At 42.9% G+C, this 23,657-nt stretch overlaps 2 protein-coding genes across 5 annotated transcripts in view; one reads left to right on the plus strand and one right to left on the minus strand.

Moving 5' to 3' along the window:
• Nucleotides 1–811: 811 nt before the first annotated feature.
• The window catches only part of STX17 (syntaxin 17), a 328,399-nt gene continuing 305,553 nt past the window's right edge, over nt 812–23,657 (minus strand). For all 4 annotated transcript variants that reach the window (XM_088445683.1, XM_088445679.1, XM_088445680.1 and 1 more), the window contains one exon: nt 812–1,958. In XM_088445683.1, the coding sequence (XP_088301809.1) occupies nt 1,489–1,958 (470 nt within the window). In that variant the 3' untranslated portion in view covers nt 812–1,488. The remainder of the gene's footprint in view (nt 1,959–23,657) is intronic.
• ERP44 (endoplasmic reticulum protein 44) overlaps nt 13,027–23,657 on the plus strand; it is an 88,405-nt gene continuing 77,774 nt past the window's right edge. The window contains exon 1 of the mRNA XM_088445685.1: nt 13,027–13,217. Within this exon, the coding sequence (XP_088301811.1) occupies nt 13,152–13,217 (66 nt within the window). The 5' untranslated portion in view covers nt 13,027–13,151. The remainder of the gene's footprint in view (nt 13,218–23,657) is intronic.

Below are 23,657 nucleotides of genomic sequence, written 5' to 3' on the forward strand. Positions count from 1 at the left end.
TAGTAAAGTAAATTTGTAGGAAATCCAATGAAAACTGTCTCTTTTGTGGATTACCTGCAAAATGTAAGCATTCCCAGCCCCCAGGATGTATAAAGGGGGTTTGGCAGATCAGAGATATCTGCTGTGGTTCCTTTATTTTCAATCGCAAACGCATCCCCCATATGTTTCTATGGGACTGCTAAACTGTCAAATGTACCAAGTTCTGGAATGCTTCAGATGGTGTTAGCGTTAGCCCCTAGAAGCCTATGGGCTACTCTACCACATTCTTTTTCAGATCCGTCATTGCCAGCCCGCACTGGCAAATGTGCAGATCAAAGACTGTACATGCGCATTAGTCTTGCTCGATCCAAAACCGGAAGTAAAGTGATAGCATAAGTTAAAATAACATATCTTTTCCCAGCCTGTGTCCCAGCAACAGACATTTGGTAAATTCAAGCAAAAATATAAATTTTCACAATATTAAGTTTTACTCAATATTATCCCATCACAACCATATTAAAAATACGGATTGTGATAAATATCCCTCTTGGGGTGACAAAATGTGGCCACTTTAGTAGGTTCCTTTGATATAGATACGCATTGACAAAACTTATATACGATTTGTTGCAACTTGAAAACACAAGACAAAAATGCATGCTTACATTATATATAATTCTCCACAAAAGCTAAGAAACTGTGCTGTGACAAAGAGATCCTTATGTGTTGTAAAAAATATATATTAAAAAACTGAAACTATAATCTATTGTGCAGGTTTCATTTTAATTTTGCCTCCACCTTTCTGTTAACCTTTGCAAGTGGGAAAAAACAAATGCAGGAAGGGGTCATTATATACTCTTACAGATAACAAACACAGTGGAAGCATTGTAAGAACCAACTTTAGGTTACAGGGAAATAACTATAAAAGCATCTTCAGTCTTGCACATCTTGCAGGCAAGGACACAAAAATCTACACAATATTCTATATAACTGTAATTTTTATAAAAAAATGTTTCTTTGTCAGTTTTCAGTAAGACTGTCAACTGCTTACACATTCCAGAGAGTGGGGCTAGAATGAAAACTGTTAAGGTACCTATCCATTAGGCGACCTGAAAGTCTGAACGTCTAGTGTTCAGACCTTCAGGTTGCCGAGGTGTGGTGCCCGCACTGAACGGCGTTCACTGAACATAATTCAGTAAAGGAGCCCGACCTCCTATCTCTGAACATGCTGAACCTGACGAGCGTCGTCAGGTTGACGGACATGTTCAGTAGCCTGTTCAGTCGGGGACGGCAAGGACCCAGCGTGCACGTGCATCGCTGGTCCTTGCCGGCTATCCATTACCAGACTTTGTGAATAATGCGACCAACACCTCCTGGTTTTGGTCGGATTGTTCACAAAGTCGGGTAATGGATAGGCCCCTTTAGTGTCACATTACACTGTACAATTATTTCTATTCTACAACATTTAGGGGCAAATGTTTTATTTATGTTTTGCACTAAAAGTTTAATCTCTTAACTTCTTAAATACATTGAGGAACTTCCATTCTGTGTATCATTGTTGTGAGAAGCATATATGGGATCAGTAGCTGGAGGATATTCTGATCCTTGTAGTTCCATATTGGAAGATCCTGGGGTGCCTCCAGGGGAGTTGGCTCCCAAATTAGAAATGAATATATGACCCAAAGTGGTGCTGTTATCATGTAGTGTAGAACCACCAGAGCAGAGACAACTTGACGTGGCTGGTGGTTTACCATACAATTGCAAATGTATGTAACGGAGTCTTCTGCATTTTATTACAGTAATATGCAAGATGCAAGTTTGTTTTGCTGTCACATTGCAGTGTGCTGTTTTTTTTTTTTCTTGCTTCAAACAAATAATCAGCGCAAATACACCTCTGAAATATTCATATAAAAACCAATAATTGTCCTCTATTCCGCAGGCTGCATGACTCAATAGGTCATCACTTGATGATGATGAAAATTCTGGAAAACAAATATTGATAAAATCAAAATAAAATAAAATAAAAATGTGTAGAATCTTTTAGACAAACATCAATGTTATAATTAGTGAAGATAATGGCCTCATACCAATAATAGAACAATTCAGAGCTTATCTGGGAATCTTTAAGATGATGATTCAATCCAAAAAGTCACCAGGAATAATTACTTTTATATATTTTATAACAACCTTAATGTGAATAATATCACATAGCATAATTATTATTATTATCATTTATTTATATGGCGCCACAAGTGTTCTGCAGCGCCTTACAATGTACATAAACAAAACTGTAGGCAAGTGACTTACAGAATACAATACAATACAGGACATGGATAGTATATATTGCTACATTAGGGACCATATCACCCAGATACGCAACAGAGCATAAGCAACCAAGTGTTAGGTGCCCTAGTGGTGAGTAAGAAGTAAATTACACTATAGTAAGGAGAAGCACAAGAGGGTAGATGGCCCTGCTCGTGAGAGCTTACATTCTAAAAGGTGGGGGAAGACAAACTGGGTCATAATACCATTGAATTAGGCAATAACTGGATACAGGCATAAAATTACACTGCTTCCACCTCCTGCCATCCAAGCGAAATTGCAAATCATATCACTTATCCGAAACAGGGTTCATGGAAAAAAAAATATGCGTGGCACCTGGACCTTCGTCTCTTCCAGACTTGAGATTGGGAAGGAAGGTCAAATCAATGGGATAAAGCTTCACACCTTTCTCAAGTAAGTTGGCATAACCAGTTTGTGTTCTCAAAAACCTTCCATATCTGCTTCTGAGTTTGAGTTGGCAGGCTGTCGATATATACACCCCATTTTTTGTAAAAGTATGTTACTCCCTTCTCAATATGGATCGTAGCCATGCGACATTCATGATAAAAGTACCTCTAGTAAAGCTACCTTCCATTCCCCTAATGTAGGGACAGACCAGGGATCCAGTTCCGCAAAATAATTTGTTTGGCCATCCTGTCTATAACTGTTAATGCATGTATTAGGTGAACCACACTATGGTTGTCTTCCCAAGAGGAGACATCAGCAAAGAGTAGGGCTCTAGCCATCCTAGGAGGCCTAACATGGAGAGACGCAGCCAGATGGTCAAGGAGTTTATACCAGAATTTTCTGATTTTTCCACAAGACCAGAAATTATGAAGGGGAATTGCATTTAAGGCACAAACCCATTTTGGTTGCAATAAAGTGTTTTCTTTGGGAGGGTGAGATGTATGTTCTATATTGAGATGTGCGGGTTCAGTTTTATTTGGTTAGTATCGCAAAATTATCAAAAGTTCGGACTTATTTTATTGGCTATCCAAAACATGTGACAGACTGAGAGCCAATATGATGCCATTTTTGAGATCCGAATATATCCGAGTAAAACCGAACCGCACATCTATAATTCTATATAATATACGGATATGGATTTCCTGCAAGCAAGCAGACTTTAGAGCTGGTAGGATCCTTGTAGTATACGGGAGCATTTCCCCAAGATCAGGTAGGTCTGGTATTTCAGATTTCCATGTATTGGAAATAGTCGACCATGAAGATCCACTTAATTCGATGAGATACGGATAATGATAACGGATTTAAAAATTATAAGTTCGACTTCGGGTGAAGACGCCCTAAGTAAGGTTGGGGCAGTGTGTAAGGTCTAAAGGGTCAGTGAGGGATGTTGTGACGGGCTAGGTGAAATAGCTCTTGAAGTTGTGCAAATGAAAGTAAATGTCCGCCAGGGTCAAAGACATCTTTGATGGCAAAGATTCCCTTACGGTACCAAGAATTGTAGGTTGGGTTATCTAGGGAGGGAAGAAAGATTGGGTTTCCCCAAAAATGTATATACAGTGTAGAAAGTGGGTCACTCTGAGGGCTTTTGTTAATAGAAATCCTGGCTTTATGTGTGTCCCAAAAGAGGATGTTATTTCAGCATGTTGCAGTAATCTTGGTAATGGGCGTGTGCTGGGGAGTTCAGCTGGAATAGAGCTTCCTCCAGTGCTGTGTTAGTAAAGTTATTTGAATGGAGAAGCCAAAATGATACATAGCGGAAGAGAGTTGATTTTGCCAATGCTAACATGTTTCGGCTTACCCAATAACCTTCTTTTATAAAGGAAACTGAATCCTCTACTTCAGAATCTTCAATTCATCCTTCCTCATCAGAGGAAATGTCAGATTCTGAAAAACCAGACCCCTGCCCAAAAACTGTCCCTTGCGCGACTTGGGTCCGGTTGAGGATAACAATTTCTCTAGTGAAGATGACATCCTTTCTAAACCTAGAGTTGTCACTTCCATTGATTTGGCCCAAGATGGAATTTCTGCAGGCCCTAGAACCCCGTACCCCCCTGGAGAATTATTGTTTAACAGGATTGGACCTTGTTCTTTGTTTCTATCTTGGCTACACCCTGTTGCAAATCAAATTTGTAGTGGATACAAAATTAGACAATTTATCTCGCATAACTGAAGCTATGGAAATGGCAACTAATACTGACCTACTCCTACCAGCACTGAATGAAAACTGAGGAAGGGGTGTCCTAAAAAGTTAACTCAAGAAGTGTCCCCAGATGAAGGAAAGAGAAACCTGGAGAATTTTACTGCTAGATCCCATTCTAATAAATGTATTCCAACAAAACAGATATATGAAAGAGATAATAGCCCCCAGTCTTCTTAATCCAGAAAATAATATCAAAATAGTGACAAATCTCAGGTCAATATGTAAAACAAAAATGACAGGATTCTATAGTCGTAATCATTGTTCCATGCATAAAGGAATTTAGAACTAAATCAGTTATGAATTATTTAACTAATGTCATTTATGTTAGCATATCCTTGTGGATTAATACATATTGGATCATTTTGCATACTAGAAATATTAAAAATAAAGTTATATCACATAATATCTCCAAACATTTTGCATTAAAACACAATTCTGATAATACGCTTCTGAAATTTTAACCACGTGCCTGGCATGGTCACATTTTTCCAACCACACCAGGCAGTGCTTTATCTGATTTGGTCGCACTATTTCGACCAGTCAGATACACAGTGAGGGCGGCTGCAGGAAGAAAATCTTCCCGCAGCTGCTGCTCTCAGAGGGACCTTCCGGTCCTTCTGCTTGCCTGCACCCTCCCCCGGTGTCTGCTGTGCTGCCAATCACTGCTGATCATTCAGCAAAGTAGGACCCCTCACCCAACGGCTGCAGAGATTACCAGCTGCTGGGAAAAGGTAAATTAACGCCCCCTCACCCAGTGCTTAAAGGGGTCCTAGAGAAGTGGTGGAACTCACACCCCCCACCTCGGAGCTTCTTTAATAAAGAGACAGTGCGCAACGTAGATGCATGGTCTCAAAAGGAGTGTGGTTACAATGGTATTCCCAATTCAATTCAAATTACGACACACAGTAGCACAATCTTATTCACATTACACAGCACACAGAGCCCCTGAGAGTGGCGTATCTATAATGGGTGCAGTGTGCGCGGGGCACATGGCCCCCGGGTTCAGGGGGGCTCCGCACTGCACACCCTGCACCCATATTATTTTAAACTCACCTGTCCGTGGTCCCGCGTCGGGTGTCAGCACTGCTCAGAACACTGGAAAATGGCCGCCAGGGCCATATTTCCGGTGTTGTGAGCATGCGCAGTAGACTCCTGGTACACTCTAGTGCCTGGAGTCTACTAATGCTCCGGCTGCCGGCCACCAGGGAGAGAGGAGCGGGCCCGCACGGGGAGTGCACACGGGCCCCCTCCTCTCTTGACGCCCTTGATTCACATTACACCATAGTAGTCCCTTATTCATGTTATGACACACAGCAGTGCCCTTTATATACAATGCCCACAGTAGTAGTGCCCCTAATACACATACTGCCCACAGCTGTAGTGCCCCTTATACAATGCCCACAGCAGTAGTGCCCCTGAAGCAATGCCCCCAGTAGTGGTGCCCCTTATGCAGTGTCCACAGTGGTAGTGCTCCTTATGCAGCACCCACAGTGGTAGTGCCCCTTATGCAGGGCCCACAGTAGTGGTGCCCCTTATACAATGCCCCCAGGAGTGGTGCCCATTATGCAATGCCCTTGTAGTAGTGCCTCCTGTAGTAATGCCCCCAATAGAAATGTCCCCTGCAGTAGTGCCCCCAATAGAAATGCCCACTTTAGAAGTAATGCCCCCTGTAGTAATGCACTTAATAGTAATGCCCCCTGTAATAGTGCTCTCTGCAGTAATGCCCCCTGTAATAGTGCCGCGCACACACACAAAAATACCCCCCATAATCCTTACCTTAAGCCCCGCTCCTGCGTTCGCTGCCGTCCGGTCCGCTTGGCTTATCCTCGGAACTATGGCATCTCCCATAGTGTACACTGCGGGAGCCAGAAGCCGGAGCTCAGGAGTGAGCTCCAGCCTCCGGCACTGTGGGCGAAGGACCTGGGCGCCTGACAAATGGAGCCTCCCTGCGGTGCCGGGCTGAGGTGGGCCGGAGGAGACAGAACTGGTTCTGTCTCCAAATAGAAGTGACGGAACACAGTTCCACCCCACTTTAACCCCAGCCCTCACCCCCCTAAAGTGTACCTGGTGTCTGAACCCACTGTAAAATGGAAAGTCTCGATGGTTTTTATGTTCCGATGTTTGAAATACAGAGTATTTACAAATATTTAATATATATATTTTTTTTTTAAATTACATAATTTTGGATAAGTTGAAATAAATGTTCTTCACATAATTCACTCATTGAAAAAACCCAGAAAATTTCTGAGCGGTTCTTACAAATTTTTTTGTCAGTTAAGTGGTTAAGCAATAGAAAATGTAGAAATGCATCAGAGAGGAGGCAATTTGGAAAAAAGGTTATCCCATAGGGAAATGTATTGGATATTTACTCCTTTTTATTTGATCGAAATAGCCCCTCTTCATTAGTTAGTAAAGATTACTGTACTTGTAATGCCATCTTGTTATGCCTGTAATATCATCATGTTATGTATTTAATTTAAATTTGTATTTATCCTTGTAATCTGACTACTTACCCTTTGATAAAGTCCATATTTCAGAGGTTTTCAAACTCAGTCCTCAAGGCACCCTAATAGTCCAGGTTTTAGGGATATCCGTATTTGACCACAGGTGACTTAATTAGTACCTCAGTCAATTTAATTTAACCACCTGTACTCAACCATGGACATCTGTAAAACCTGAACTGTTGGGGAGCCTTGAGGATCGCATTTGGAAACCTCTGACATATTTGGATATATAACGCTTAGGGTGCCAAGAACTGCACGTTACCAGATACCCAGGACTGCATGGTTTGCAATTCCACTTGGATGGCAGGAGATGAAAGAAGAGTAACATAATTTTATTGCAAATGATGGGTTAGAACTGCGCTCTGCTGTATGGGCAGATGGGATGTGAGATGTATTGTTTGTGTCGGGGTGCTGCACCTTCCTAAAAGCAGGAGTACCGGGTCCTGTGTAACGATATAATGGGGTAGAGGGTGCGGAGGGTGCGCTCGCCCTATGGGTGTAATGCTGGAGTAATAGTGTGTTGTGGTCTTTTGTGTTCAATGTTGTTTGTGGAGTGATGGGGTGTAGGGAGGGAAGGGGGTCTAATGGACTGGAGGTGGTGGGTGAGGAAATGAAGACAGAGGCAGAAATGGGGGCCAAAGGGTTTGTTGGAAAAAAAAACAGTACTAATCCTGTTTGGTCCCTTACCTCCTTGAAGAAGGCAGAGCCCCTGCCGAAACGCGTTGGAGACCCCCTACATTCTGACACCACAGCCAGCTTACACCAGAGCTCTTCATTCCTGCGGAGAACTCGGTCGAGCCTTGCTGCTTCCAGAACCCTCTCTACCCACCACCTGCCTGTATCCAGTTATTGTGTCAGATAAGCAGTCAGTTAAGCATTTGTGAGTGAATATTTTTATCTGAATAAATTGGTTCACTTAAAATGGTTTTAAGCTATATGATATTATTTACTTTAAGGTTTTTATGAAATATCAACTCATTATTTCTGGTGACTTTTTGGAGTAAATCGTACTCTTAAAGATACCCAGATAAGTTCTGAATTTTTGTATATTTGGTACGAGACCATTACATACACTAATAAGACATTGTACACATTGGTGTTTGTCTAAAAAATTTTCAGAAAAATGCTACTTGCAAAAGTATTCAACACTTAAAATCATTCATTCAACCATGGCTTGCAATGAAAAGCATAAATATTCCTTTCTATGGAAAGGCTAATAGTGTAACTATTGTGCAGTAAAGTAAAAAATATTCACACATGCGGCATATAGGGCCTGATTCAGATATGTGCGCTTTAGCAACAGCCACTGCGTCTTTGTACGCACTGATTGTGCTAAATATGCTGATGTCGCAGGAGGCGTCTTGTGTATATAGATGCCTTCTGCTGGCTTCTGTGATTCGCTACTGCATCTGAAAACGTAGCATCGTAAACACTGGACACTAACCCTCAGGTTACTTAGGATGTCCAATGTAATCACGCTGAAGAGGCCAGGAAATCTGCGTCGGAAGACAGATCCTGGCCTCAGTGCGCCTCGTTTTCAAGAATGCAGCCCACCTCCCGCCTCAAAACAACGGCGGAGCGCCACATAAGCCACAGCATGGCTTACGGGGCACAGCAACCATCGTAACAGATACAGACCTGCACATGCGCAAATTGACAAACATCAGCATTGTACGTAAACCATCAACTCTGAATCAGACCTATAGGCAGGAGCAGGTACTAATTTGTATAAAAAGAAACTCATAACGAGCATAGGGATTTACGTAAAAGACCCCAAATAATATCAAAAGTGGAATTATATAAAATGAAGCATCATTCCAAAGGTAGTGAGTTTGGCATTTATTTTGCAGTTTAGTAAAAAGATCAGAGCACTTCTGATATAGGCATAAAACCATATTATATTGTAATAGTCAGTGGTGGCTAAATATATGATGTATTGAAAAAATAATTATTGGAAAAAAATTAAAGATGTATAATAAAATAAAAACTAAAGAATAAAAATAAAGTAAATAAAAATACTAAAATGAATAAACATAAAAGATAACAGATAGGATACAATAAGGCAAAGAACAATAAATAAAGAAAAGGGTTAGAGATGGAAGATAAAATAAAGGAGAAAAATTAACAGAAGAGCCTTAAAGAAGGGAAGCCTCAGAGAAAGCTTTAATGAGGAACAAGGGGGTCGTTTCATACCTGGACGCTAAGTTGCGCTCTCTCGCTGCCAAAAGGAGCCGGGTATGCAAATTCCGCGATAGCACTGTCTGCTGTAAGGACGCCATCTATGTCTTAGAGAGCGACGGCAGAGTGAGCGCACGCCGGTATACAGATGCCCACTTTTCTTACTTAGCACACGTCATCTCCAAGAAGTGTATGATTAATCAGTACTATCGAGAGCCATCGGAGCAGCACGCAGCGCTTGAGGTAGACCCTACCCCACCGCAAGCATTGCGATCACTGCAGGCTGAAATAAAAACAAGTGACGTGTACAATGACGCTTCCATGCTAATTAGGCACAGCCGTAAAACTCAGTTTTGACGCCCAGACACGCCTGCGCAAGCACCTTCCCGTTACCACCCACAAACGGCACTGTCACTCAAGTAGCGTCCAGTCTGTTTACTACGAGCGCACAATTCCTGAGTGCAGTGAGTGACTCGCACATGCGCATATTGACACATACGCATACACAGACGGGCGACTAAGGGCCATGGCGTCCAGGTCTGAATCAGGCCCAAGGTACTTACCCTACCACTCAGTTGGAAGGTCTGTAATGCATCTTTGTCATTATAGTCCACTGTCTGTGAAAGCTAAAAACAAGCAGGCAACAACATTGGCCCCTGCAGTAGGGATGGCCATTGATAGTTAGTAACCACTGATGGTCTGACACAATAGTGAACATTGGGGGTGATTCAGCAAGGACCGCAATGGCAAATAGCACACAGGCAGCTTTGCTATTACATCCTTGCTATTATGCAAATGCAGCAGGTGTATGAAACCCCTGGAGCATTATATGGAGCCCTTAGTGAGCAGAAATTGTTTGGAGAAATGGAACCAAGTGGGAGATGTATCAACCCTTGTAAAGAGGAGAGTTGGAAAAGTTTCCCAAAGCAACCAATCATATTCTAGCTGTTATTATCAAGTACATGCTATAATATGATAGCTAGAAACTGATTGGTTGCTGTAGGCAACTTTTCCAACTGTCCTCTTTACATGGTTTAATACATCTCAAACATAGTGACGCAGGTGGCTGCGGAGGAGACCCATGACGCCGGAATCTTTGGTCACACAGACCGGTAATTACCACCAGAGGTGTAGCGTGTGGCTAGGGCGCCCGGAGTACGTTTGCGCTACTGCGCCCCTCCCCCGAAGTGTGCCAGGGAGGAGGCATGTCCAGCATGTAGGGTTAAATTAAAGGGAAATAAAAATAAACATTAGGGGCAGCATCGAACTGGGCATAGAGGGCTATTTATATATTCCGAGCCACTAAGTAATTCCACTAATAAAATCCAGTTTTGTGTGTACTCGATAAAAATACACCTTACCTATATGGTGGTTTCTCTGCAATAGGGAACCTCTAAATAAATTGATCCTTCCTGGGCAGAGTCTTCAGTCGGTACTCACTCTTCATGTAGGAAATCACATGCCTGTTTGTGTACGAATGTAATCAATGTAATGAACATACAATAGAGGTTCAACCAGACTTGTGCCCCCTGTGTCCCCTACAGCCACTTGCCCTGTCTTTCCGGCCTCCTGTCCCAGGTGCCTCCCAGCTCCTCTCTCCTTGCGTGACATACGCTAGTACGTGTGACGTCAGGACGCCACATGCACGGACATGGCAGCCGGCAGGATGAACACGGACCCAGCAGGCTGTCAGCTATTTGACAGCTGCTTCCAGAGTCCGACTTCAGCCAGCGGGAGCAGCGCGCAGCACCCTGTGGCTACTTTGGCGCCTCGGAACGCCATCCCTATGACCCTGATTACCACTATCATGGGTATTCAATTTGGAGCGAAAATTTCGGAATCGGCGATAAATTATCGCCGATGACGTCATTTTTGCCGATTTTAATTATCCCCTGATTCAATTTCAAAGACTTTTTGCAGGTTCGAAAAGTCTTTGGAAAATAACGGGGATAACTTTTCACCACTGAATAGGTGGCGAAAAAAAGTGCAGACTTGGGGTTTAGGGGTGCAGGCTGCCTGCCTGCACCACTGGGAATGACATTTAATAAATTAATTTTAAAATTTGGGGTGCAAAAAAAAAAAAAGGGAAAAAAAAGTGTTTAAAAATAGGGAAATAGGTTCAGGGCTACTCTGCAAATATGCGGCAGGTGTATTCTAGAATAGACTATTAGCGGCAGGTGCATTTTTGCAGAATTTTTTAAAAAACACTTTAGGGACTTAAAAATATGCTAGTACCCATTTTCATGTACCCCAAATTTGATGGGACCACTTAAAAAAACGAAAAAAATAACCTAAGTGCTCTTCTGCATCACTTCTTCAATGTCGGAAAAAAAAACACCTGCCGCGGCTATTTAAAACCTCGACTTTCATTTGCAAGCTAAAACAGGGGTACCCATAGTGATCTCCCATGTTTTGACAGCTTTAGGGGGGGTCCTACAGTTTATTCCAGGTAAATCCCGTTTTTTTCGCCGATCCTATTTCGCCGGCCCCCGTTTTCGTAGCTTTTTAATTGAATATGGGGATAAAGCAGGCGTGCGCCCGATACTTTATCCCAGGAAAAGCTCCGATGTGGAGCAAAAAGTCCAGCACGGACTTTTTGCTCCCATATTGAATACCCCTCTATATATTGCATCATATCGAAGTGATATGTAGTAGTGTTATGTAGCAATTCAGCAAAACTTACCAGTCCTCCGGTAGACGGCCCCTCCATGATCTCAGGAAGCAGGGAGGGTACAGTCAGCAGTAGAGCAAGTCAACTGGGATGGGGGAGATTGGGTGCAGTCAGCACAGTGAGATAGCGGGAGTGGGGGTGCATTTGGCAGTATCAGCTGTGGGGGCAGAGAGATAACGGGGATGAGGATGCATTTGGCAGTATCAGCTGTGGGGGCAGAGTGAGATGAGATAGCGGGAATGGGAGAGAGGGGGTACATTTGGCAGTATCAACTGTGGGGGCAGACTGATTCAGCAAGGGGTGGGGGAGCAGTCAGCAGTGGGTGCAGAGTGAGTCCGCAGCGTTGGGGGGGGGTGCCGTCGGCAGTCTGAGGTGACCCAGGTCCCATATAGCTAATATCTAGTGGAAGCAGGAAGACAGGCATTACTGCTTCTCTGTGCTGTGTAGCTCAGGCACCTCTGATTGGCTGGTGTCACAGAAGGGGGCGGAGAGAAGACACAGCAGTCTCCTCTCCGTCTGCTTTTCTCCTGTCAGTAAGCTTTCTGGGTTGACTGTATTTCCCCTTTGCGCTAGGGACCTGGAAGTGACGTGAGTGAGAGGGGAAGTGCAGTTCCTGCCCATGACATCCAGCTAAAGAACTTTGTCCCTACTTACACAAGTTTATTGTCCCCTCGCGGACTCGCTGCGCTCGCCACGCTTCGAGCGCGGTGGCTCGCTACACTCACCACATGGTTATATTCCCCCTCTATGCCCACTTGGATGGCAGGGAATGACGCTGGACACTGGCTGATGATGTCAGGGTCCTCTCGGTGAAGGGGATTTAGACATTACCAAGCTTTTTTTCTGTGCTTCTCTGGATCGTTTCCCCAATGTGTACACTAATCAGGGACACTGCTGGAAAATTCTGAGCTCCTGCACGACAACCCCTACTCTGAGTAGAACGAAGCAGTGAAAATCCCTGTTATCACTGATAAAGAGCCTATCACTGCTACATGAATACACCCCTATATGATGTTTAAGTTTTACACGTCAGTTTCTTATGCTATTACATAGAGCAATCCCTGCACATCTGGCTTCATAGCACTATGGAAACCAGTGAGGAGACATTTATGTACCAGTTCCAGCTTTAAACCTCCCGCTCTAGTCTGACTGGTCGTGTAGCTCGTGTAAGATGGGAGGTCACATGGTATAGAAATGACCCCTGTCATGTGACTGTGATGTCATCAGGATCCTTCTCCTCCTCGCTAGATCTACTCTCTACTACCATCCGGAGGAGGAAGCCTATGGTCTGGGCTGTGTGAGTTGCAGAGTAGCCGTAGCTCCACCACCAGGCATGCTGACTAGGAGACACGCCATCTTCCTTCCGCTGAGCGATCCGGCCTGCGTCCTAGTACTGCTGGTGAGTGTCCCTGTGCTGTCAGAGCATAGCTATGCCGCCGCCGCTGCTGCCCGTGCTGTGTGCCCGGCACTGAGCGATCAGGCTGCAGCTGGGCTACACATGTCGGCACTGCTCAGTGTCTAAGACTGGCTCTATATGCAGTGCTCCCCTGCCCCCGTCACCCTGCAGGCTGCTACAGACCGAGCGCTGCACTATTCCGATTCTACTCCTGTATTACATGCAGAGTAACGTAGTAGCAGTCGCCGTATAGCACACCGCTACATGCCTGCTGCTCCGGCCTGTCACAGGGGCCGCTCCCCGGTATCGCTTTACTCATTCCCCCCCAGTCTCCAACCACTTTCCGGCTCTCTCTGTCCTGTGTTGTGGCTGCCTCTGATTGGCTGAGGACCCGGAACTCACTGCTGCTGCACCGGCTCTACACCCGGGAGGGAGCGTGGGGGAGGTGGGGTGTGAGCGTACACAGGAGATCCTCCTCTCAGTACTGTGTAATATCACCGTGACTGATTAAACCTCACACTGATATATATATATATATATATATATATATATATATATATATATATATATATATATATATATATATATATTTTTTTTCCACCACACACATCAACAAAGTAACAATACACAGATCATTGCAATTGTTTTATAGTCATATTGATTTGTATATAACTCCTTAACCTATTTATAATTTGTTTAAATAATAATGCTCTTGTTGCTGATAAAGGTTATAACAATGTTTTTTTTTTTTATTTGTTCTTAAAATGAATACTATTCTACGAATGATTATACTTCATGCATAGCAAGTAAATTGCTGTTCATGTATTTATTATTTTGTTTCTGTACCCTGATCTGCCTAGAGCTGGTGTATAGCGATAGTATTCATTGTTTTTTGTTTTGGGATCACACTAGGAAATTGTACTGAATTCGAAGAATGCAAAAAAATGTTATATTGCTTAAAAATGCAGAATTTACAGCAGGAAAAGTGGAATCTGTTTGCAGTTATGCTTTACCTGTAGGTACCGGATAAATTAAGCACAATGAAATATGCTGACACTATGTAAGTAAATGTTACTGTAGGTGCTTGTGGGGGTAGAAGTGAGTGTGACCATGGAGGGATATAGTCACATCTTCTGTAATTCTCCATGAAAACTTGCTGGCAAGTTGCACACTTTGGATTCCAGAGCAGTAAGATTTGAGGCCTATATCCTCACTGTCACCAGCACATACTTTTCCTGGGTTGGGTACGAAATGCCGACGGCCGGAAAGCCGCCTGACTAAATCCTGACGCCGCAAGCCCGAACGCTGAAGATCCCGACTGGTGCTGGTAAGTACCCTAATCCACACCCCCTCCTCTTCCTCCCTTAGTGGTGCCTAAACCTAACCCTCCGTTAGTGTGCTTAACCTCCCCCCGGGGGTCTCTAAACCTAACCACCCCCCGCGGCTAAGCTCTAACACTGCCCAGCTTAACTTTGACCGGGAAGCCATCTGTCTAGATTCCGGCGTCGGGATATAGACTTGCTTCAAAATTTCAACGTCTGTCTATAGTCCCACGTCGGTATTTAGACACTGGGATTTAGTCAGATGGCTTCCCGGTCGTCGGCATTTTGACTGTGTCCCCTTTTCCCAGCCAGTATAGTATAATCAATTCCTTTATTGCTACAGTTGCATTTTATGATAAACTAGTATAATTTCTGGAGCTCTATATTCCTCACCTGTTTTTGAATATTTGTCCTAACATCATTAGTTGTCAACTGTGGTATTGATTGGACATTGTTATTATGAAGTCTGTTTCAGTGTTCTGGTTATTTAACGTTCTGTCTGCATCAGTGCTCCGATGGCTGATAGTGTGGATTCCAAAATATGTAATTCTCTTCTTCCCAACACCTTTCTATATAAATGGAAGAATCATCACTAATGTTTCAGCCTCTATCCACTCCAAAATACAAAAGACAGTGAGTGCTGCAGTTTTGTTGTATGGTCCAGGCTGCTTGCATCCTAAAGGCCCCCATACACAGTGCAATTCAACGTTGGTAAGATATGTTGTATGATTGCCCTGGAAATTCTTCCCTTGAAATTTGAAAGGTCTGGTTAAATGGTGAACAATTGATCGTTACGATCATAGGATAAGATGCATAGAAGTGTATCACATTGTACTGAAAAGATCGTAGATCTCTCTGCAAAACCATCTGATCTGCGATCCAGCTAGAGGACGGCGGGGACGCGCATCAGGGTCGCAGAACACACACAAAACTCCTATTTTCATAAGATTGGTCTGTATAACCTGTTGAAACTGTCCATATCGGGTAAAATAAAATCATACCGTGTATGGGCACCTTTATGCTGGCCACACATCTAAAGATTATCTGTCCAACCAGCCAACTAGTTGATTGGTTGGAATGAAAATCTGGTAAGGTATGGGATCAGCAATTTGCTCCTAAATGCCAGAAAACAGATGAAAATGGTCGTCAGACAAGTTTGTTAAATGTTTGATCTAAACAATTTGTTCAAACAACAGTTTTTTTTTGTCCATTTTTCCTTTGTTTGGGAGCAAATTGCTGATTGTCATTTGCTTTCATACCTTACCAGATTTTCATTCCAACCAATCAACTAGTTGGCTGGTTGGACAGATAATCTTCTAGGTGTGTGGCCAGATTGAGACCCTTTGTCTGGACAGCACAACTGGGCCAGTATTTAATATGCCTGCCCAGTTGAGATGTTATTGTCAGTGGGTCTCTGCAGCAAGTGTATGGGCGGTCAAAGGGTCACCCGTACACACAGCCAGATGTGCCAATATATTTTTCAGATATATTTGTATCGGCTCTGCTGCTGGGCCAACCTGATATGTCTTATTTTATTGTGTACAGCTGGTATGTCTGTGAATGAATGTCACTGGCAATATATCACTCATCGATAGAATGAGCAATATATCGCCAAGTGTGTACCCTGCTTTAGTTTGAAAGCACTTTGTCATATTTCCTTTTATCCTGTCTGTTTGATTAGAGAGCTATAGTTTTCTCTACTAAGGATGCAGTCAGAGCAAAATCAGATTATGTAACTCCAAACGGATAATTTGCTTTGCTTACTGATGACTTAAGGTGCATACACACATAACGATGTTAGTAACCAACGATTTTAGTGAACGATTTTCGTCCAGATTTTCCCTTGAAAAAGTGAATGAAAATCGTCTATAAAAATCGTTGGTTACTAAATTAATGAACGATTTTTTTAATAATGCATACAGTTAATGGACATCGTTCATTCTGTACAACATGAACGATTTTCTGAACGAAAATCGTTTGTTGGACAGTCAGAATAAACTACAAACGTGAACGCGCATGAACGATTATCGTTCATCGTTCACCTTACAAAAAATGAACGATTTTATAAACTATTTAACGATAACGACGCCGTTATAGTTAAATCGTTCAAAAAATCGTTGTGTGTATGCACCTTCAGTATTATGTGCTGCTATTTTATGTAAGAGATAAATATTTCCAATATAATACAAAATCCAATTTTAGAAAGCATTCTTCCCTCACCTTGACCAGTTAGATGATCCATCATCACCTCTCACTTAAAATCAGGCACTTTCTACAGAATAGTGGAAAAATGTATGTGCTGAGTCAGGTTACAATATGATAGTATTGTATTTGGATAGCTTGCAATCTGAGAAACTGAACAAGAATTACAAGATGAGGCAGAATATCTTGTATCAGAACTAAGTTTCTGATGACTGGTAAAACAAGGATTGGATGTAGAGGTGGTGTGAGGAAGCTGTTTATTATGAGGAAATAATGACACTTCACTGAAGATTGGAATCTTAATTGGGAATCGTATTTGCAACTTTATATTATTAATAGTGGAACTTCTTACGCATTATAATTTGCATGAGGGCGAAATACACGTTAATGCTAAACATTAATCAGTGTTTTATAGTCTTTTAGTTATACAGATGTGTCATCACTTCTTTGCTGCAGTCACGCCAAACAGCTCCTCTGATCCTGTGAGACTTGGCTAGTGCCAGGCGTCTTGTTTTGCTGTAAATGCATGTAAGATGCAATGTGACTAGGACGCACCAGGAGACTCTGCTGAGTGTCTAGATATGCAACACTTGTAGTCTCTCAATCAGCATATGAAACGCTACGATACAACGGCTACATCTTTTTTCCCCACACGGAGTACTGCTTACAGAATCTGTTGCACACAGATATACAAGTGTCACATATCAAATTAATCAGCACAGTCTGCTGGTGCATCCTAGTTGCATTGCGTTGTAACTTATGGTGCGTACACACGGTACGATATCTATGAACGGTAACGTTCAATGATACATCGTTCATATGGTTTTTTTATGCAGGGAACGACCAGTGATGCGCGTTCCAGCATGAACGATAACAATATCTATGATCGTCCGTACATGCAGGCCAACTTGCACGATATCGTCAACTTTGTCTGTTCATAGATGTGGCAGGATGATTTCTCTGAAAGATCTTTCATGTCATTGGTTTTATAGATTGTACAGTGTGTATGCAGATTTGTGGTGCATACACACTGTATAACTTTCATGACCGACATGGACGATAAACATATCATTCACTTTTTTTGCAGTCCCCAACCTGACAACGACCAATGATGCGCGTTCCTGCATGGACGATAAAGATCTTTTATCGTCCATGCATGCAGGCCAACTTGGACGATATCGTCAACTTTCCTGTGCAGAGATGTGGCAGGATGACTTCACTGAAAGATATCTTTCAAGTCGGTGGTGGTACAGATCGTACTGTGTGTATGCACAATAATGGTGTGTACACACGTAGCGATTTAAATGCACGATTTTAACGATATCGTTCATATAGTTTATTGTTAAAAGCGTTCATTCTTTGGTCCCTACCAACGACCAGCAATGCGCGGGCACGTATGGACTATAGCGATAATCATCCGTGCATGCTGGCCAACCTCCTCGATATCGAGTAGGTTACTATAGGGACTCGCTGGCCAGTCCATCCGGGTTACCAAATTTTCTATATAACAGTCTAGCGTCACTCTGGACACAAGACAGGTGGCATTGTCATTCTGTAAAAAACATTTGTGGTTTCTGTAGAACCTCCACAATGTAGGGGGCACAGAGTTATCGAGAACATCTCTATTCTCTGAGTTAATGTGACCATGCATTACAACTAGTGGACCCATGCCAAACCAGCTGAAACTTTGGGTATCCAATCACTTTTGTCTACATAGTGTATAATGTTATGCTACTATCAAGGCTTTAATTCTCTGAGATAACACACAAAGGTTACATATAGTGCAATGATCAAATAAATTACCCTTAAGCTACCCAATTATATTACTAATAATGGGTGATACTCTGTGTGACGTACGGGACATTTACATATGTGAACTGTTTCTATAACACAGTTTTTTTATTTCTGGTGTGCAATTCTTAAATACATTGTTGGAAGAAAATCTACACCATAAAAAAATGAACTACAGTAAGCCATTCCTTCTGGAATCTTTGAAAACTCTGCGTGATGCATGGGACTCGTGCACCATGCAGAGTTTTCAAATATTCCAACAGTAGTTGTTAGGTGGCAAACAGGAGTTTGCAGAAATCTGTGACCTGCAACTTTATTTGTTATGATGAATAATATTGTCATCTATTGCTAGGTTTGTTTACCATTAGAAAAAAGAAACCAACATTGGTGAAATTTCTCCATTCTTCCATTAGGTGCAAAAAATGTCCTGAAGAGGTTTCAGACATCATCCCTAAAGAAGCAAAGTGAACTCCTGGTTCTGCTTTTCAAAATATTTATTGATATTAGCAGTGTGACATTATCCTCCGTTTCTTTTTTTTACTATATCAAGTAAGAATGGGTTTCTTTCCAGGATGTCAAAAAATTTTACTAATTTGAGGATGTATGCGGCCGCCGGTCTCAATCCCGACAGTGGAATCCCGGCAAGGGATTTAACATAGGCGTCGAAATACCAACGCCAATGTTAATCCTGGCGCCGGAACGCAGAGGACGCCAGCCCGAACAAAGGTAAGTCCGGGGCGCCCTTAGCGTTATCCGTGGGGGGGGAGGGGTTAGGATTAGGGGCTCTAGCTTGGTTTTGGGTGGGGGAGAGTTAGGGTTAGGCACCACTCATGGGGGGGAGGTTAGGTTTAGGGTGCGGGGAGGGGGGGGGTTAGGTTTAGGCACCCCTGGGGGGGGGGACTCAGGGTTAGGCACCCCCTCAGGAGGGTTATCTTTAGGGTGCGGGGTTAGGTTTAGGCACCCCCTGGGCGGTACTTAGGGTTAGGAATCATCCCGGGAGTTTAGGGTTAGGAACCCCTAAGTGAAGGTTAGGGATGGGGGGGGGGGGGAAGAGGGGAGGGTTAGGTGACTTACTTGACGCTGACTGGATTTGAAACGGCGGCCGGAATTTCAATTCCATTCCACTAATTTGTTGCAATGTTTTAATAATTTGTAGCAGTTCATGGTTATTATCTCCTGTACTTGTCTTCAGTTTCTTCTCCCCCCATAAAACTATTTATGCAATAATTAAAAACTAAAAATAGCTCTGGATGTGGTTTGCTTCACAAAATCTGTAAGCAGAGTGTACGTGTCCCACAGGTGTGCCGCTTGCACACAGTGTTGCAGGTGGGAAAATTTAATTTATGTGAAAATCCTATTTCCTTGAACAAATTAAATTAAGGTTTCATCACACTGTAATATTACTGTGCATTATAGCAGAGGTTACCAAACTCTGCCATTACAGTCCACGTTTTCAGGATATTCATGTTTGAGCACAGGTGACTTAACTGGTACCTCATTCAATTTGATTTAACCATGGGGGCAGATGTACTAAGCTCTGGAAAGTGATACATTGGAGAGTGATAAGCTACCAGTTAATCAGCTCCTAACTGTCATTTTATAAAACACCGCCTGTAACATGGCAGTTAGGAGCTGAGTGGCTGGTAGTTTATAACTTTCCAATTTATCACTTTCCAGTGCTTAGTACATCTGCCCCATGGACTCAAGCATGGATTTCCTTATAACATGAACTGTGATGCCAGAGTTCGGAACCTTTGCCTCTATAGTATCATTTAAAGGACTATTAAACATTGAAATTGGTTATTGTTGCCCTGATATTCCCCTTCAACTTTGTTTTGCCTCCCCACTTCACTACAGACTGCTTAAGGTAGGTACACATTAGACGATATGTTGCCCAATCCGGTGGATCAGGCCGACATTTGGGCAAAGTTATACCCACTATGGATGAACATGCTTGCTCTTGCATGTTGTCCTGTTGACTTGCATGTAGGGCTGCCGACGATCGACAGGTGAATGGAGACGGTGCCTGACATGTCGGGCACCAGATCGTGTAAGTGTACCAGTCGCCCGATATGTTGACCTGTCGAGCGTTGCATCGCTGGGTACACACATCGGTAAGTGTGTACCCAGCTTTAAGCTGCATGTTTTGGACAGTGTTCTTATGGACCTCATATACTGTTGATTCTGATGGCATTTGAGTTACTGTAACATCACTGGCTCTGAAGCAGTGTAGGAATCTATCAAACTACACACAGGTCATTTCTGTACTGCAAGGAGCCAAACTGAGCCAAACTGTCGGACTATTTTTAGTTTGAGAAACACCACCCTCCTAGCATGGTGACCTGCTGCAGAGAGCATGATGTGTGTATTTAGCCAAATATATACACTTTATATATTACATGTATAGTATTCAGCCCTGTAATATACAGCCTTTTATATGAGTGTCAAATAGTGGTGTTACTTTCTTTTTAAGTGTTTTCTGACATCTCATGAATTTATTCTATATTTGTCCTCTGGGACTGCGTACAATTACAGCTTTAGCCTTGTGAACTAAAGATTATAAATTTATGCTTCCTGTAGCCTGCTAACCTTATGGCAATTATATACTAGGGGCAGATTAGAAATATAGAAGATAACTAGAATACCCAGGGGATGAAAGCAAACCCTAAATCCCATAGGGTTGGAGCCTCAGGTGAAAGAGATAATGTCAATCTGGATTAGAGGAAAGCTAAAGATGTTTGTCAGGCATAAAAATTATTTTCTTATGAAAGTTAGTTGATGTTGGCTGCTGGCATAGTTCATGCTAAGGAAAGAAAATATTTCCAAAGGGTAAAATAGTCTACTTATTTTCTTTGAAAGTTACATGAAAGTTCTTGCATTTAAAGTGCTAACATTAACCATATTCTGTCAAATGGTCATTTATGAGTGTCCCCAATGAAAGATTGTAGAGGATGGCCTTTTCTTGCTATGTACAGGGCCCCATACATCTGCGATGGATTGCCGCGATGCTGCAACCAGGCATCGCAGGATCGCAGAACTCCAACATGTTGGATTTTGACGATCGCGATCAAAAAATTATCGTGATTGTCTAGTCGGGGACATTTAACATGGCAAATTTCAGCAATCCTGCGACGGATCGCTGAACATTGATGGTGGCCGCCCGGCGTTTCCACCCGGCAGATCGCCTTTTCCGATCGTGTCCTAGGATCGCGGAAATCCCTCTCTAATGTGTGGGCATCTTTACTTAATGGCTGTTGTCCACATGTAGCCATAGTCAATTCAGTAAAGTTTCCAGGGGCTGTTACTTTTGGTTCCTGGCGTTCAGTGACATAGGGCCTGATTGCACGCTATGCCGATATATATGGGCTTGAGCGATTATTGGTTAACTGCGCGTACGTCTAAGATACACTGCACATGCGTCAAGTTACATTATCGTAGCCCAGGTCTGGCCAACCTATGGTTCTCCAGCTGTTGTGAAACTACAATTCCCAGCATACTCTCCCACCGATCAGCTGGTAAAGCATGTTGGGACTTATTTTCACAACAGCTGGGGAGTCACAGGTTGGCCACGCAGTCCCTAGTTGCTCGCAGAGACTATTTACTTGCATAGTGTTTGACAGTCAGGGAGCATTTAGGGGAGGTAACGGGAAGGGGTAGCAAAGAACGCAGGTGCGAGTCACATCCTGCATCTGTGATCCCTTACACAAGAAAAATGTCTACGGCGTCTCAGTTCCTGCACCCACTCTGCGTAACCATAGGGTTACTCAGAAGACCGATAATCAAAGGAGCTGTGACCGATGCTGCTTCTTTGTACGTAGATGCTTGGATTTGCAAAGCTGCAGTTGGGTGTCTCATTATATTCCTCTTCGGCATTTGCATATTTTCGCACAGGAGCTGCCTATGGGATCTCAGCTGCGATGGCATTAGCGTACATCTCTGAATCAAACACACATCAGCAAATAACTTTCATGGACCTAAGGCCAGAGAGCTGCAGGGGAGGGGAGATGCTTGTCGATCCTTAGTGTATTCTGGATATAATGGAAACTGTCATGTCTGCTGGTAGATCTAGTTTATCTGGAATCTACCAGTGCGGGCAATCTGAGAGTCCTACGACTGGCTTCCCTGGTTATTGGGGGCAGAGAAAAGCTAAAACAAAAGACAAAAAATATCTGCATTGAATAAATAATCAAGGCTGCTGCAAAGAATGAAAACCTCCTATAGATGTTATAAACCAGGGATGGGGAGACTCAGGCCCGGGGGCCGTATAAGGCAATCGGAATCATTTGGTCTGGCCCTCAGAGCTTTTTTTTCTGCTAGCCTCATCTGGCTAGCAGGGTGCCTAGAATGGCACACTGCAGCCAGAATCTATGCAGCAATGCCACCTGGAATGTCCTTAGGACGCTTCAGATGGTCATACTGCTGCCCTTACAGCTCCCCGGAGCATCCTCTTGATGCTCCAGGCATTGCTTTAATCACCAGCGATTGTGGTATTGCCCCCCTGTAACATCACACCTGCACCAGGCCCGCGAATAATGTTATATATATCGGAATGGCCCGCGGCAGAAAAAAGGTTCCCCACCCCTGTTATAAACTAACAAACAAAGCCTATAATTGTGTGCATCTCACTGGAAAAGCTTGTTTCATTTAATTATAGCCCAACCCCATTAAATGCTAAAATATTGGATTGGAAATTACGGTGTTTATGTTTAGAATTGTTTTAGTGCAGTAGTTTTGAATCTCAACCTCTACAGCTGGCCACAATCTAAAGATTATCCGTCCAACCAGCCAACTAGTTGATTGGTTGGAATTAAAATCTGGTAAGGTATGAAAGCAAATGACAATCAGCAACTTGCTCCCAAACGCCGGAAAATGGTCAAAAACTGTTGTTTGAACAAATTGTTTCGATCAAACATTTAACAAACTTGTCTGAACGACCATTTTCATCTGTTTTCTGGCATTTAGGACCAAATTGCTGATAATCATTTACTCCCATATGTTACCAGATTTTCATTCCAACCAATCAACTAGTTGGCTGGTTGGACAGATAATCTTCAGATGTGTGGCCAGCTTTAGTTTTCCCAACAGGTTATTTTTGGGAGATCATTACTGACCCAGCAATCTGGAATAA

Source organism: Taudactylus pleione, unplaced genomic scaffold (assembly GCF_031769625.1).
Source record: "Taudactylus pleione unplaced genomic scaffold, aTauple2 ptg000386l, whole genome shotgun sequence".
NCBI lineage: Eukaryota > Metazoa > Chordata > Amphibia > Anura > Myobatrachidae > Taudactylus > Taudactylus pleione.